Source organism: Nilaparvata lugens, chromosome 14 (genome assembly GCF_014356525.2).
Source record: "Nilaparvata lugens isolate BPH chromosome 14, ASM1435652v1, whole genome shotgun sequence".
NCBI lineage: Eukaryota > Metazoa > Arthropoda > Insecta > Hemiptera > Delphacidae > Nilaparvata > Nilaparvata lugens.
In genome coordinates, this window is record NC_052517.1 from 1465850 (window position 1) to 1483938 (window position 18089).

General features: G+C 36.0%; 1 protein-coding gene across 1 annotated transcript in view; it reads left to right on the top strand.

Moving 5' to 3' along the window:
* The first annotated feature begins 267 nt into the window (after positions 1 to 267).
* The window catches only part of LOC111058027 (uncharacterized protein DDB_G0290685), a 34674-nt gene continuing 16852 nt past the window's right edge, over positions 268 to 18089 (top strand). Inside the window, exons 1-4 of the mRNA XM_039441134.1 lie at positions 268 to 340; positions 4078 to 4831; positions 13185 to 13529; positions 15660 to 16710. Of these exons, the coding sequence (XP_039297068.1) occupies positions 4187 to 4831; positions 13185 to 13529; positions 15660 to 16710 (2041 nt within the window). The 5' untranslated portion in view covers positions 268 to 340; positions 4078 to 4186. The remainder of the gene's footprint in view (positions 341 to 4077; positions 4832 to 13184; positions 13530 to 15659; positions 16711 to 18089) is intronic.

The window sequence follows — 18089 nt, forward strand, 5'->3', positions numbered from 1 at the left end:
CTGGGAATATTAAATTACTAGCCGTCAGGCTCGCTTCGCTCGCCATATCCGTTTAGCCAGACGTTTAGTCTGGACCCCCGACTGGATCGTCCTAACATATGATAATAATGCTGAAATGAAAAATGCAGGCGAGCGAAGCGAGTCCCAGTCGGGGGTCCAGGGGGCTACGCTCCGCGACGGATATGGCGAGCGAAGCGAGCCTGACGCCTAGTTAGTTTATATTGAAATTTAATCTAATTCAGAATAAAATGAATCTTTATTTTTCGCAGTTCTACTGTTGGGAACCGTCACTATCTCCAATCAATCACCCATCAGAACTGAAGATGACGATAGATTGTTGGTAAGAACCTTTTTAAATTTTATTGAGATTTAAAAAAGTGAATTCATATGTAAGTTAAAAGAATTAAAAGAATGACTTAGTGACTTGAATGAATTTTTTTTTTTTTGAATAGTAGTTCTCATCGAATTTCCATCTAGCTGTTAGCCCTGTTGTCAATGTCTGCAGTAGCAGAGGTCTTCGGGGTGATTTGCAGCATTTATTTAGGATTTTCGTTCAATAATAATTATATATCAATTAGCATTTGAATAAATGCATTCTCTATTTAATTCCATCTTAAAAGAATGAGCTATAGTCAACCGCACGGAAAAAGACTGAAGGAGATTGGAACAGACGAGTGCAACGTTGCCAAATAAGAGTTCAACAACGTTGTTTCAAAACTGATTTCAAAAGAGAATTTAATTAATATTTTAATTATTATCAAACGAAAATCCAAATTGAATGCATTAATTAGCATTTAAACAAATGAAACTTCCAATTTATTTCCATCTATAAATATAAAAGCGAAATGGCACTCACTCACTGACTGACTGACTCACTAATTCACTCACTCACTCACTCACTCACTCACTCGCATAACTAAAATTCTACCGGACCAAAAACGTTCAAATTTGGTAGGTATGTTCAGTTGGCCCTTTAGAGGCGTACTAAGAAATCTTTTGGCAATATTTTAACTCTAAGGGTTGTTTTTAAGGGTTTAAAGTTCGTCTTTTAGCATGTATATTCTTCTTCTCCCAATCTCTTAATTATAATTGAAATTTCCATATCATATGTTACTATAGAACTATAATCTAGATAGAGTACCTCTTCGAAACAGTTGTTAACTGGCAACTAAATTTATAATTTTGTCAGGTTAGCATTAAGTTGAGTTGACTTTGTTAGGTTGGCACCAAGTTGAAGATTTAAATGCATTTATCGCGGAAAAATTGATTGGACACTGCTACTTCAATCCTGTGAATATTATATTACTAGCAGTCAGGCTCGCTTCGCTCGCCATATCCGTTTAGCCAGACGTTTAGTCTGGACCCCCGACTGGATTGTCCTAATATATGATGAAAATGCCCAAATGAAAAATGCAGGCGAGCGAAGCGAGCCTGCTGATCTCATTCTTGGATGATTCAGTCGGGGTCCAGGGGGCTGAGCCCCCTGGCTAGACGAATATGGCGAGCGAAGCGAGCCTGACGGCTAGTTAATTATATTTCTACACCGTCAAAAACATACTTGTCATCGTTGTGGACCTGGAAAAGGATAGTACCACTGGCTTTGTCGAATGATAGACAAGGATAGCAAAACCAAAGTTGATCAAATACTGTCATTATAACGTGGATTTTACTATATCCATGGAATATTATGACTATTCTCTGCTAGTGGATACAAATGTGTTGAGAAAGTTTTTTCTATGAAGGAAAGATTATTCGTCCATGATGGGACCAAAGTAGGCTAATTTTTCCCTTTATTGAAATATTGTCAAATATATGAAAAAGTAAAATTCAATAGCGGCACTGTCTAGTAACTTTAGACTGACTAAATTTGTTTTAAAACAGTTATTGTTGAATCGGAATCAATAGAGCAATAGGAATGAAAATAGTCCTATAACCATCCTCGGTAAATTGACAATCTCAATGCAAAATGTCAAGTTAATGAGTTGAGTAGTTGAGACGTGATGATGCGTCATTCGTGAATTTCCTATCCCCTACCTGTATAAGCTAGTTCTCTCCTCTATCATATGTTACTAGCCGTTAGGCTCGCTTCGCTCGCCATATCCGTCTAGCAAGGGGGCTCCGCCCCCTGGACCCCCGACTGGATCGTCCAAAAATGGGATCAGCAGGCTCGCTTCGCTCGCTTGCATTTTTCATTTGAGCATTTTTATCATATATGTTTCTTTCTTATAAGCCAGTTCTTTCTTTTATTATAGTATGGATGGATATTACTTTATTGAGGTCCACGTTATAATGGCAGTATTTGACTAGCAATGGTATTGCTATCCTTGTCTATCAATGAACAAAGTGGATAGCGCTATCTCTTTCTCGCTTTGCTCTGTTGCCAGATCGGCTTCTAACAATGTAGAATTACAACATATTTCATATCAATTATGGAAATTCATTATGAAATTATTAGAAAATATAATTTCTTCCTTAATAAAATATAATTGATTATTTTAAACGAGAATGAACAGCTAATTTCACATCAATAAACCTGTATCAGCTACCGTCTGTAGAAGGTATTGACAAGACACTGTTCCCAACGTTGTTCCCCTATCTTTCTCCACTGCCATTATAACGTGGACCTCACTATAGCTCTATTAAAATACTTTATTACACAATATTATTATTGAACGAAAATCCAAATTAAATGCTGTAAATCACCCCGAAGACTTCTGCTATTGCAAATATTGACAACAGGGTAAACAGCTAGATGGAAATTCGATGATCACTACTATTCAAAATTTATTTGTCAGCCCAGGAATCGAACCCAGTACCTCCTAATTGCCGGTCAGGAATGCTTACCCTTAAACCAAACTGACAATCTCTGGATGCAGCGCTCATTTTATACGAAGCCGTAGCGGTCAGCCAGACTACAGTCGCTCATCGAGTTTGCATCTAGCTGTTTACCCTGTTGTCAATATTTGCAGTAGCAGAAGACTTCGGGGTGAATTACAGCATTTAATTTGGATTTTAGTTTAATAATAATATTGTGTAATAAAGTATTTTAATAGAGCTATAGTGAGGTCCACGTTATAATGGCAGTGGAGAAAGATAGGGGATCAACGTTGGGAACAGTGTCTTGTCAATGCCTTCTACAGACGGTAGCTGATACAGGTTCAATGATGTAATATTAATTGTTAGAATAAAAATGTTTATAATAATGTTTATTGTTGAATAATCGATAAAATAATCAATTATATTTTACCAGTAGTTCTGTGAACAGTAGACTTCACGCAGTCATTTTATTGAGCAAGAAATTATATTTTTCAATAATTTCATAATTAAGATGGAATATTTTGTTAATTAATTATCAATTTGACACTGTTAAAGGCCGATATGACAACAGAACAAAGCGAGAGAGAGATAGCGCTATTCACTTTGTTGAATGATAGACAAGGATAGCAATACCATTGCTAATCAAACACTGCCATTATAACGTGGACCCCACTATAGTATTTTTTATACGTTTTCCAAGGGTACGGTACAAGTAATTTCTATGATAATCGAACAATTCAAGAAGCTCTATCAAAATACTTCATTACATGATATTATTTTGAATGAAAAAGAATAAGAAATTGTTAAAACCACAGATTTATTGATACTTAGAAAGACCGGTTTCGGTTATTACACCATTGTCATATCGAATTATTCATATTGAATGGAAAAGACTAAGAAATTGTCAAAAACCACAGATTTGTTGATACTTAGAAAGACCGGTTTCGGTTATTACACCATTGTCAATCTCTGATTAATCAGTTTTATCAGAGATTGACAATGGTGTAACAACCGAAACCGGTCTTTCTAAGTATCAATAAATCTGTGGTTTTTGACAATTTCTTAGTCTTATTACACCATTGTCAATCTCTGATAAATCAGTTTTATATAAGTTTTTCAATAAATCTTTGGTTTTTGACAATTTCTTAGTCTTTTTCATTCCATATGAATAATTACCACAATATCAACTTCTCAACTACACAAAAAATGATATTTTTCTTCAACTTTCACTCTCCCTAACCAAGTTCCTTCAATTTTCAGCTGACACACAAACAGCTGATCAGCAAGAGATCGCCAGCTGATCAACAGATGAACAAGGCACCAAAAGCTGGAGAGAACTCCAAAACTCCTGGTCAAAATACATTGGGGCATGATTGCCGAGTCCTACAAAACGAAAAACTCTAGTGGCGGAGGGAACGAACCGAAATGTCCAGCTGGTTTCAGTGGTCTCATGCCACATCCCACGGATTGTGAACAGTATCTAAACTGTGATGCCGGTACTGCGTCTATCCAGAAGTGTGGTCCTGGTACTGTGTTTAGTCCCGACCACAAAACTTGTGACCATCCTGAAAACGTTGACTGCTCTGGGCTAACACAAGTACCGAAGACAGGACTAAAAGAAGTACCGAAGACTGGGCCAAAAGAAGTACCGAAGACAGGACTAAAAGAAGTACCACAGACAGGCGATAAGAAAGAGAAGGAGAAGGTGGTGGATCCGAAAAAGGAGAAGGGAGGGGATACGAAAGAGGGGAATAAGGAGATTGGGAAAGGGGTGGATAAGAAGAAGGAGGTAGTGGAGAAGAAGGGAGAAGATAAGAAGAAAGAGGTAGAAGACAAGAAGAATGGGAAGGGAGAGGATAAGAAGAAACAGGTAGAAGAGAAGAAGAAAGTTAAAAGAGAGGAAAGAGTGGAAAAGGATGAGGAGGAGAAGGAAAAGGATGAGAAAGAGAAACCAAATGAGAAGTGTGAATTGAAACCTCACGAGACCAAGGGGAAGAAAATACAACGTGATTGGTCAAACATAGAGAATTAATCTGAGAAGAAGGGAAACAAAGATGAAATTACAGGTTTTAAATCCCCTGAGAGAGAAATGAATCATCATCTATATAATAAAAGTAGATTTTATTCTTCACCAAATTCCATTGACCTGTATATTATATCTCCTGAGAAAGAGACAGAAATGAATCATGATATATAATATTATAATAGATATGAATTAATTATAAGATTATTTGATTTATAATAGATAAATCCCGGATTAGAAGATCATAACAGGTAATAAATAGTTGATGAAAGTAACAACAAGAGTTCTGTATTAATTTTACAATAGTGAAAAAGTTTGTTACCTTGTTTTTATTCAGTTAGTGATGATTAAGTTCTATTAAAGGAACGTTCAATTGAAGTGATTAATTTAATGTTCAATTACATATTAATATTGATAAGTTATTAAGATTATTAAGTTGTATCATTCTGAATGATTAGATAAATAAATAAATAAATTATTGGACAAACGGCTCCTGAAAGACCCCGGCTATAATAGCTGAGGCAAGTTAGCAAAGATCTAGGAGATCCAGAGCTACATCCAACTGAAAAGTACAGCTCTGGACAGAAAAAGATGGGAATAGCTGCCTACTAATCGAATGATTGAAGCTGAACAAGAATATTAAATATTATAAATATATCAATTGATATGTATTACAAATTGTAAGACAACGTTGTTGAATTTTATCTATGCAATTCAATTTATGGAGGAAATTAATTATATCTGGTTGATCTCTAATGTTAAAATAGTTATTTGTGCAACTAGTGCGCAAAGTTACAGTTTGCTGCACCGAAAGAAACGTTTACGCACGAGCTGTAGGCGAGTGCGGAATGATGGTTTCTTAAGTGCAGCAAACGAACTTTGCGCACATATTTCACATTAAATTTTTCTACAGTTACCATTGAATATGAAAAGTGGGTAATTATGGGTAAAATTCCCTGAAATCCATCAAATGTTTTTCTGTGTAATTTTATTATTAATAAAAACCTTAATTTATTTAAAATTGAATTATAATGATTAGTAATTCAATTGAAAATTCATCTGACTGCTTGAAGGGGTTTATCTTATTAAGCATTGAAATGTCTATAATGAAGGCACATAATGGCAAGGCAACGCTGTTCCCACTGCCATTATAACGTGGGCCTCACTATGAGTATTACCAACTTAATTTTGATTTCCTGCACTGGTGCTCCATACAACCTACTAACTATTTTGCGTTGTCATGCTGCAAATCTGGAGTACGCATAGTACTCACTTTGCGCACTAGTGAAGAAAAGTGATTCTTTGCGGCCTGCAATCAGTGCACAAATGGTCACTTTTCAAGGTATCTGTAGGAAAAAACCCTTTATTGATTGAAGTACCTATTTTTCCTTTCTCCTCGTTCTCCTCCTTCTACTTATTCTTGTCCTCATCATCATCATCATCATCATCATCATCATCATCATCAACAACATACTTAATCTGTTATTAATTTCAGTTATTTTAATAGTAGTTATTATCAATCAACAATTATTCCCATATTTAATGTTCTATTCAAATCGAACCAACCATTGACAACATTATTATATCCTATTATTTCTCTCTTATAGAGAGTATCCTATGTTTCGAATTGACACGTCAAGTCGTCGGTCGCAGCTGCCAAAATGCAGTCGTTGGGTGATGTGAGAGGCCCTGAAATTGATCAGTTGCGACCTGAAAACCCTGACACCAGACCTGAGCCAGCCAGGTCACTCGATATTATTATTATTTATCTCTTATTATTTCCAATATAATATTTGGATATAAATTACTATGGTGAGGTCCACATTACAATGGCAGTATTTGATTAACATTGGTGTTGCTATCCTTGTCTATCATTCCACAAAGCAGATAGCTCCATCCTTAAAAAGCCCTGCAAAGTTGCCAGATCATTCTCCAACAATGTAGAATTATAATTAATTGCTACAATTTTCAATCACTATTATGAATATTCATCGGAAAATATATTTTTATTTATTCCATTTCTTGGCCAATAAAATATATTTTTGTTAATCTCAAACAAAAATGAACCGATATTACATCAGATATATACCGGTATCAACTATCCTCTATAGAAGGCAGTGGCAAAGCAGAGATTTGGCAACACAGTTCTTTCTCCATCTCCACTGCCATTGTAATGTGGAACTCACTATCGGCCTACTGTTCATGATTGATTCTCTTTACCATGACATCTCACCCTAAATATTATACAGTATAATCACAATATGATACAGTATCATCTCAACTTGATACACAACACCATAATTAGATACAGAACAGGATAGAGATATCTGCTTTGTGGAATGATAGACAAGGATAGCAACACCAATGTTGATCAAATACTGCCATTATAACGTGGACCTCACTATAGAACAAGAGCAACCACAATATGATACAGTATCATCTCAACTTGATACACAACACCATAATTTGATACAAAACAGGATAGAGCTTTATGCTTTGTGGAATGATAGACAAGGATAGCAACACCAATGTTAACCAAACACTGCCAATATAACGTGGTCCTCACTATAGAACAAAAAAAAAACACAATATGATACAGTATCATCTCAAATTGATACACAACACCATAATTTGATACAAAACAGGATAGAGCTATCTGCTTTGTTGAATGATAGACAAAGATAGCAACACCAATGCTAATCAAAATCTGCCATTATAACGTGGACCTCACTAAAGATATGTTGATAAATCACAGCTGATTGGTTTCTTTTTATTGGGACTTGATTATCCGTTGATTAGGGACTTGATTAAGTAATGGGGCAATTTATTTATTTATTAGATAGAGAGAACAATACAATAGTCGGAAAAGAAAAAACAGGCTATTGCCCAAAACTTCTTCAATTTCCTGATTTTGTCACAAATCGTCCAAATATTATGTAGGTTATGTTCACTTCAATTTCAACATCAAATCTTCAATCTGAAACTATGAATCAGAATAAAACAAAGAATTTAAAATTTAGATAGATTGATAATGAAACTTCCGTTAAAACAAAAACCTAACTTCAAATATCCACAAAATATAGAATAAAATCACTTAAATTTTGAGCTCGAAAATATCACTTTCACCATAGCTACAACAGCTGTTTATTGTTCATGGCAATGATGTGGCTTGAGTAAGTCCCAATTAGCATAAATCAATGAGTGACAAGGCAGAGATTCGTCAACCCTGTTCCCTATCTTTCTCCACTGCTATATTATAACGTGGAACTCACTATAGGCATTCTGTTTTTGATTGACTTTCCCTCAAAAAAATTTAAATCAATTTATTTTTTCCTCTCATTAATTTTTCTGTCATTATAGAGATGCAGTGAAGCATTCCAAAAAACAATAAAGTTGACAATTTTTTCAAGACTTAATATCTAAACTTGATTTCTCTTCTACAGGTAATATTGGGATGTTGCGATCTTTGTAGAAATTTGTATATTTATTTGTTCTAAATGTTTATAAAGTTGTTGACTGTGTAGACTACTCCAGCAGCTAATTTCCATTACGATGTTTCTTAAATTTTATGTCCTTGGATAACTTTGACTTTCAAATTTCTGTTAATTTTCTTTGAAAATTCTAAGAGAACTCGAATTCTGGAATGTTTTCATTGGGCTTGACAGTTACTCTGTTAGGTGAGAGACTTTTGGAATTCATTTTTTTAATTTTATACTGAATGGAATTTTGTAATTTATATCCGATTTGTGGAATTAATATTTCTCAATTTTTGAACCTCCTGTTCAACAAACAAAGCAGTTAGCTCTATCCTGTTCTGTATCAAATTATGGTGTTGTGTATCAACTTGACATGATACTGTATCATATTGTCGGTTTTTCGAACGTGTATTGCTATAGTGAGGTACACGTTATAATGGAAGTATTCGATTAACATTGGTGTTGCTATCCTTGTCTATCATTCCACAAAGCAGATAACTCTATCCTGTTCTGTATCAAATTACGGTGTTGTGTATCAAGTTGAGATGATACTGTATCATATTGTGTTGATAATCTATCATGTTGTGGTTGTTCTTGTTCTATAGTGAGGTCCACGTTATAATGGCAGTATTCCACTAACATTGGTGTTGCTATCCTTGTCTATCATTCCAAAAAGCAGATAGCTCTATCTTGTTCTGTATCAAATTACGGTGTTGTGTATCAAGTTGAGATAATACTGTATAATATAGTGTTGATAGTCTATCATGTTGTGGTTGTTCTTGTTCTATAGTGAGGTCCACGTTATAATGGCAGTATTTGCTGAGCATTGGTGTTGCTATCCTTGTCTATCATTCCACAAAGCAGATAGCTCTATCTTGTTCTGTATCAAATTATGGTGTTGTGTATCAAGTTGACATGATACTGTATCATATTGTCGGTTTGTTAAACATGTATTGCTATAGTGAGGTCCACGTTATAATGGCAGTATTCCACTAACATTGGTGTTGCTATCCTTGTCTATTATTCCACAAAGCAGATAGCCCTATCCTCTACCACCGCCGCCTAGTTCCCATATCCTGTTTCAACAATGTAGAAATATATTTCATCAACAAAAAATTAAAATCTCAATCATGAAAATCACCATCCAATCATTTAAAGATATTTTCCATTGACAAATGAAATACAATTCATAATTTAAAACAAGAATGATCAGTTAATATATTACATCAGATATACCGGTATAAGCTGTCCTCTATAGAAGGCAGTGGCAAGGCAGAGAATCAGCAGTGCTGTTCTCCTATCTTTCTCCACTGCCATTATAACGTGGACCTCACTATAGCAATACATGTTTGACAAACCGACAATATGATACAGTATCATGTCAACTTGATACACTACACCATAATTTGATACAGAACAAGATAGAGCTATCTGCTTTGTGGAATGATAGACAGGGATAGCAACACCAATGCTAATCAAATACTGCCATTATAACGTGGACCTCACCATATCTAGTCCGGGTTATTGGGCTTTACTCATTTATTTATACATCATTTATTGAACTGAATAATAACAGTTTAAACTTAATTTAGAATTAAATATTAATGAAGCTCTACTTTTTGCAGTTACCTTACTGGGAGAAATCACTATATGTAACCAGTCACCCATCAAATCTGAATATGACGATAAATTATTGGTAAGAATTTTTCAAAATTATCGGAGACAAGCAGGTAACCCGTGCTTGATAAACTGGAACCTTGACCTAGTGAAATCTTGAAGAATTCAAAATAGGGCCCATAACCATCCTCGGTAAATTGAGAATGTATATGCAAAATGTCAAGTTAATCAGTTGAGTAGTTGAGACGTGATGATGCGTCATTCGTGAATTTCCTAGCCCCTACGTGTTTAATCCAGTTCTCTCCTCTATTATATGTTACTAGCCGTCAGGCTCGCTTCGCTCGCCATATCCGTCTAGCAAGGGGCTCCGCCCCCTGGAACCCCGACTGGATCGTCCAGGAATGAGATCAGCAGGCTCGCTTCGCTCGCCTGCATTTTTCATTTGAGGATTTTTATCATAAATGTTAGTACAATCCAGTCGGGGTTCCAGACTAAACGTCTGTCTAAACGGATATGGCGAGCGAAGCGAGCCTGACGGCTAGTAATATAATATTCCCAGGATTGAAGTAGCAGTGCCCAATCAATTTTTCCGCGATAAATGCATTTAAATCTTCAACTTGGTGCCAACCTAAGAAAGTCAACTCAAATTAATGCCAACCTGACAAAATTATTAATTTAGTTGCCAGTTAACAACTGTTTCGAAGAGGTACTCTATCTAGATTATAGTTCTATTTTCTATAGTACCATATGATATGGAAATTTCAATATTATAATTAAGAGATTGGGAGAAGAAGAATATACATGCTAAAAGACGAACTTTAAACCCTTAAAAACAACCCTTAGAATTAAAATATTGCCAAAAGATTTCTTAGTGCGCCTCTAAAGGGCCAACTGAACATACCTACCAAACTTGAACGTTTTTGGTCCGGTAGATTCTTAGTTCTGCGAGTGAGTGAGTCAGTCAGTCAGTCAGTCAGTGAGTGAGTGCCATTTCGCTTTTATATATATAGATAGAATATGAATTAATTATTGTTGAGACAATATTCTAGAATTATTGGAATAAGAATTAATGTGTGTTGAAAGAATAAGCTAGTAGGTAAAAAGGGTGATGATACCAAAGGTTTGTAATTGAGTAAAATGTGTTATCCATTGTGAGACCGTATTGGACTACTTTCCACAAATGGGCTGACTCATCATGGCTTTGGCTCCGAGACTTTGAAAAGCATATAGGCAAGGTATGGTTGGCGGGGTAATATTCACGGCTTTGCAAAAACATCAGGCTTCAGAGACCCTAGATGCCTAGATGGAGGAAGCTCCCTACACACAGAGATTCTTCTCGAATGAGAGAGTTGCAACGTATCACCAACAATGGAAACAGCATGTTGAACGAATGTCAGCTGATAGGCTGTGTTGTGATAAATGATACATTAAAGCTCCTTGTGTAACTTTTCGGATGCAACACGTTGCTTCTGAGAACATACAGAAGAGCATCTGTTTCTTATAGGTAGATACATAAAAGCTCCTTGTGTATCTTTCCAGATGCAACTCGTCGCTTTTGAGAAGATACAGAAGAGCATCTGTTGCTTATGTTGAAGATACATTAAAGCTCCTTGTGTATCTTCCCAGATGCAACTCATCGCTTTTGAGAAGATACAGAAGAGCATTCGTTGCTTATGGAAAGATACATTGAAGCTCCTTGGGTATCTTTTTGGATGCAACACGTTGCTTTTGAGAAGATACAGAAGAGCATCTGTTTCTTATAGGTAGATACATAAAAGCTCCTTGGGTATCTTTCCAGATGCGACTCATCGCTTTTGAGAAGATACAGAAGAGCATCTGTTGCTTATGTTGAAGATACATTAAAGCTCCTTGTGTATCTTTTCAGATGCAAAACGTTGTTTCTGAGAAGATACAGAAGAGCATATGTTGCTTATGTTGAAGATACATTAAAGCTCCTTGTGTATCTTTTCGGATGCAACACGTTGCTTTTGACAAGATACAGAAGAGCATCTATTGTTCATGCAAAGATACATTAAAGCTCCTTGTGTATCTCTTCGGATGCAAAACGTTGCTTTTGATACGATACAGAAGAGCATCTGTTGCTTATGGAAAGATACATTTTCAAAGATGTTGGATGTTTTTGTTTGGGTACTATTATAGACTAGTAGCCCTCCGCCAATAGGCAAAGCTACAGGACCCGGGACTGTACCTATGAAATAATATTACCTATATTGAGGTCCACGTTATAATGGCAGTGTTTGACTAGCAATGGTATTGCTATCCTTGTATATCATTCAACAAAGCGGAAAGCGCTATCTCTTTCTCGCTTTGCTCTATTGCCAGACTGTCATTTAACAATGTATGCTTAGTAATTAATTAACAAAATATTTTATCCTAATTATGAAATTATTGTAAAATATAAATATATTATCCTTCTCCATATCCACATTTCCAATGCCTCAAGCCTCCTCTTATTCTCCTTTCTCAGCGTCCAAGTTTCTGCACCATACAGTGCCACACTCCAAACATAGCACTTTATTAGCCTTTTCCTTATTGTCTTGTCCAGTTGGCTACAAAGAATTCTCTTTTTCTTATTGAATGCTGTTTTTGCCATAGCAATTCTTACTTTGATTTCTTTGTTGCATTTCATATCCTCTTCCATTATGCTTCCTAAATACTTGAAAGATGATACCTGTTCCAACTGTTCACCCTCCAGTACAGCATTCCCTATTCTTGCTCTCCCTGCACCAATTCTCATGCACTTTGTCAATACCATCAAGAAGGTATTGACAATACAGAGGATCGGAAACATTGTTCTCCTATCTTTCTCCACTACTATTAAAAACTTGGACCTCACTATAGACAGTACTCCAAACCGTTAATATATATTCATGCATAAGCATTCATAGGTCAATAAAATAATTATAAACATCCAAAGAGTCAATAGCTTGTTTGGCCTATGTAGCCGGGAGACAGTTTATTTATTTATTTATCTATTTCTTTATTTTTTTTTATTCATCTATTCATCATTTACAATCAAATTAGGGACAAAGGAACAGACTACAGAGTTCTGTGTCCGGCCTGAAAAACTGAGCTTTAATTGAGGATTAAAAATCCACTCATAATTTAATGTACAATTAAACTTCCACTTTGAGGTTGGAATACATTATTTATAATCTTGCCTTTGAATAATTTTATTATATTCACATTCACTTTCACTTTCTCTAACCAAGTTTTTCTTCAACTTTCAGCTGTCACATGTGTCTTTCATGAGCAAGAGATCACCAGCTGATAATAATGACAACGAACCACTGATCTCTGATCCACCAATGGATGAAGGAGAAGAAGAAGAAGGTGGAGAAGGAGAAGGACATGACGTTGGAGGAGATGATGGAGGAGATGGTGGAGGAATCGACGGGGGAGGAGAAGAAGGAGGAGACGGTGGAGGAATCGACGGAGGAGGAGGAGGAGGAGGAGAAGTAGGAGGTATCTCCGAACCTCTTGATCACAATAAATTGGACATGATCGCCCACCAAATTGCATTGAATAAACTTTTGAAAATGAAAGATGCTAAACGCGGGGAAGGACAAGGTGAAGTGGGAGAAATAGGTGAAGGAGGAGGAGAAGAAGGAGAGGACGGGGAGGGCGGAGAAGAAGGACAAGAGAAAGAAGGAGGAGAAGAAGAAGAAGCAGAGGGAAGAAGAAGGAGAAGATCACTTTTGGAAAACGAAACAGATGATATAGGCATACAAGACAAGAGAAATACTCTGGACATGATTATCAATTACCACAAAATAGAAGGACATTCTGGTAACGTTGAAGGAGGAGAAGAAGGAGGAGACGGTGGAGGAATCGACGGAGGAGGAGGAGGAGGAGGAGGAACTTGTATATATGTCGACGCGAAATTTTAAAAGGAACATATCTGTCAAATTTCATGAAAATCTATTACTGCGTTTTGCCGTAAATGCGCAACATATGAACATTTAAACATTTAAACATATAAACATATAAACATTTAAACATTTAAACATTTAAACATTTAAACTTTTAAACATTTAAACATTTAAACTTTTAAACATTTAAACATTTAAACATTTAAACTTTTAAACATTTAAACATTTAAACATTAAACATTTAAACATTAAACATTTAAACATTAAACATTTAACATTTAAACATTTAAACATTTAAACATTAAACATTTAAACATTTAAACATTTAAACATTTAAACATTTAAACATTTAAACATTTAAACATTTAAACATTTAAACATTTAAACATTTAAACATTTAAACATTTAAACATTTAAACATTTAAACATTTAAACATTTAAACATTTAAACATTTAAACATTAAACATTTAAACATTTAAACTTTTAAACATTTAAACATTTAAACATTTAAACATTTAAACATTTAAACATTTAAACATTAAGAGAAATGCCAAACCGTCGACTTGAATCTTAGACCTCACTTCGCTCAGTCAATTAACTCACAAAATATTCCATCTTAATCATGAAAATTCATTATGAAATTATTGTAAAATATAACTTCCTGCTAATAAAATATAAATTTATTATTATTTTAAACGAGAATGAACCGTTACATCAATAAACCTGTATCAGCTACCATCAAGAAGGCATTGACAAGACAGAGGATCGGAAACGTTGTTCTCCTATCTTTCTCCACTGCTATTAAAAACTTGGACCTCACTATAGGCAGTACTTCAAACCGTTAAATATATATTCATGCATAAGCACTCATAGGTCAATAAAATAATTATAAACATCCAAAGAGTCAATAGCTTGTTTGGCCTATGTAGCCGGGAGACAGTTTATTTATTTATTTATCTATTTCTTTATTTTTTTCTATTCATCTATTCATCATTTACAATCAACTTAAGGACAAAGAAACAGACTACAGAGTTCTGTGTCCGCCTGAAAAACTGAGCTTTAATTGAGGATTAAAAAACCACTCATAATGTAATGCACAATTAAACTTCCACTTTGAGGTTGGAATACATTATTTATAATCTTGCCTTTGAATAATTTTATCATATTCACATTCACTTTTTCTAACCAAGTTTTTCTTCAACTTTCAGCTGTCCCACGTGTCTCTCATCAGCAAGAGATCACCAGCTGATAATAATGACAACGAACCACTGATCTCTGATCCACCAATGGATGAAGGAGAAGAAGAAGAAGGTGGAGAAGGAGGAGGAGATGACGGTGGAGGAGAAGATGGAGGAGATGAAGGAGGAGGAGGAGGAGGAGGAGGAGGAGAAGTAGGAGGTATCTCCGAACCTCTTGATCACAATAAATTGGACATGATCGCCCACCAAATTGCATTGAATAAACTTTTGAAAATGAAAGATGCTAAACGCGGGGAAGGACAAGGTGAAGTGGGAGAAATAGGTGAAGGAGGAGGAGAAGAAGGAGAGGACGGGGAGGGCGGAGAAGAAGGACAAGATAAAGAAGGAGGAGAAGAAGAAGAAGAAGCAGAGGGAAGAAGAAGGAGAAGATCGCTTTTGGAAAACGAAACAGATGATATAGGCGTACAAGACAAGAGAAATACTTTGGACATGATTATAAATTATCACAAAATAGAAGGACATTCTGGTAACGTTGAAGGAGGAGAAGAAGGAAGAGGAGTGGGAGAGGGAGGAGAATTAGGAGGAGGAAAAGAAGGAGGTGGGGAAGAAGGAGGAGGAAAAGGAGAGGGAGGAGTAGGAGGAGGAGGAGGAGGAATACAAAATATTCAAAAAAGAGAAGTAGGAGGAGGAGGACAAGTAGAAGAAAAATTCGGAGGAGGAGAGAGTTTAAGACCAGAGGTCAGAGAAAAAAGATACTCAAAAAAGGGCAAAGAAGCAAAATGCCCCAGTGGTTTCAGTGGGCTGATGGCGCATCCGACAGACTGTGACAAATTCTTGAACTGTGACAACGGGCGCACATTCATCCAGCAATGCGGCCCTGGGACATTGTTCAGTCCAGACCTGAGGGTTTGCGACTATCCACAGAATGTAGACTGTCCCGGAGAGGAGGACGGAGATGGAGACACTGATAAGAAAAATGGTACCAATGTGACAGGAGGAGGTGATAAGAAAAATGGTACCAATGTGACAGGAGGAGGTAATAAAAATAATGGTACCAACGTGACAGGAGGAGGTGATAAGAAAAATGGTACCAACGTGACAGGAGGAGGTGATAAGAAAAATGGTACCAATGTGACAGGAGGAGGTAATAAGAAAAATGGTACCAATGTGACAGGAGGAGGTGATAAGAAAAATGGTACCAATGTGACAGGAGGAGGTGATAAGAAAAATGGTACCAACGTGACAGGAGGAGGTGATAAGAAAAATGGTACCAATGTGACAGGAGGAGGTGATAAGAAAAATGGTACCAACGTGACAGGAGGAGGTGATAAGAAAAATGGTACCAATGTGACAGGAGGAGGTAATAAGAAGAATGGTACCAATGTGACAGGAGGAGGTGATAAGAAAAATGGTACCAATGTGACAGGAGGAGGTAATAAGAAAAATGGTACCAATGTGACAGGAGGAGGTAATAAGAAAAATGGTACCAACGTGACAGGAGGAGGTGATAAGAAAAATGGTACCAATGTGACAGGAGGAGGTAATAAGAAAAATGGTACCAAAGTGACAGGAGGAGGTGATAAGAAAAATGGTACCAATGTAACAGGAGGAGGTGGTAAGAATAATGGTACCAAGGTGACAGGAGGAGGTGATAAGAAAAATGGTACCAACGTGACAGGAGGAGGTGATAAAAATAAGGGAAAGCCAGATGGCAAGGGAGAGAAAGTGACAGGAGGTGATAAAAATAAGGGAAAGCCAGATGGCAAGGGAGACAAAGTGACAGGATTTGATAACAAAAAGAAGAACAAATAGAAATCTCCGGAGAAGGAGGAAGATATACATCATGATATAGTTAAAGCCAATATCAGAAGGTCCTTTATCTTTCAAACTCCCCATAAACTTTATTGAAGAATCTTATCAAAATCAACAAGAATTTTTGTATTAATTGTACATTCATACTGTTCACATGTAATAAAGAATTTTTCCTCCATCAACTGTCTGAAGTATTTACTTTACTCCCTGAAACAAACACTAAAGTATCACTTTTTCGCTCATGGTACTAAAAAACGGAAAACTCCCTAGAGAGGAAAAGTGACTCCATTTTAATAACATGTTAAGCATCTCTATTTTAAAAACTCACATTGTTATAGGTAAGAAGGTCTAAGCTCAGATGAGGAAGCATATAGAGTAGTCAGTCATTGAGCCAACTTAATTCAATACCTCAACCAGATTTGATCAACATATGAAATATATGTTTGTATGCTGAAATTATCACAAACTTCATATCAGTATACTAAAAAAAATATATAAATATTCTTTTATATTCCATGCTATTCAAAATACCAGCCACCGAATATTCCTTATTAACCAATCAAATTTGAAAGGGGAACTTCATCATACCTGTAGTTGTGGCGGCCATTTTTTAGGTTACCTTAATTTTTCTCGGAAAGCAATACTTTCCTTACCTATGGTAATAGGGCAAGGAAAGTAATATAATTGATTATCTCAAAAAAAAATGAAACGATATTACATCAGATATATACCGGTATCAACTATCCTTAATAGAAGGCAGTGGCAAAGCAGAGATTCGGCAACACAGTTCCCTATCTTTCTCCACTGAATTGTAATGTGGAACTCACTATCGGCCTACTGTTCATGATTGATTTTCTCTACCATGGCATCTCACCCTCAATATTATACAGTATCATCACAATATGATACAGTATCATCTCAACTTGATACACAACACCATAATTTGATACAGAACAGGATAGAGCTATCTGCTTTGTGGAATGATAGACAAGGATAGCAACACCAATGTTGATCAAATACTGCCATTATAACGTGGACCACACTATAGAACAAGAACAGCCACAACATGATAGACTATCAACACAATATGATACAGTATCATCTCATCTTGATACACAACACCATAATTTGATACAGAACAGGATAGAGCTATCTGCTTTGTGGAATGATAGACAAGGATAGCAACACCAATGCTAATCAAATTCTGCCATTATAACGTGGACCTCACTATAGAACAAGAACAACCACAAC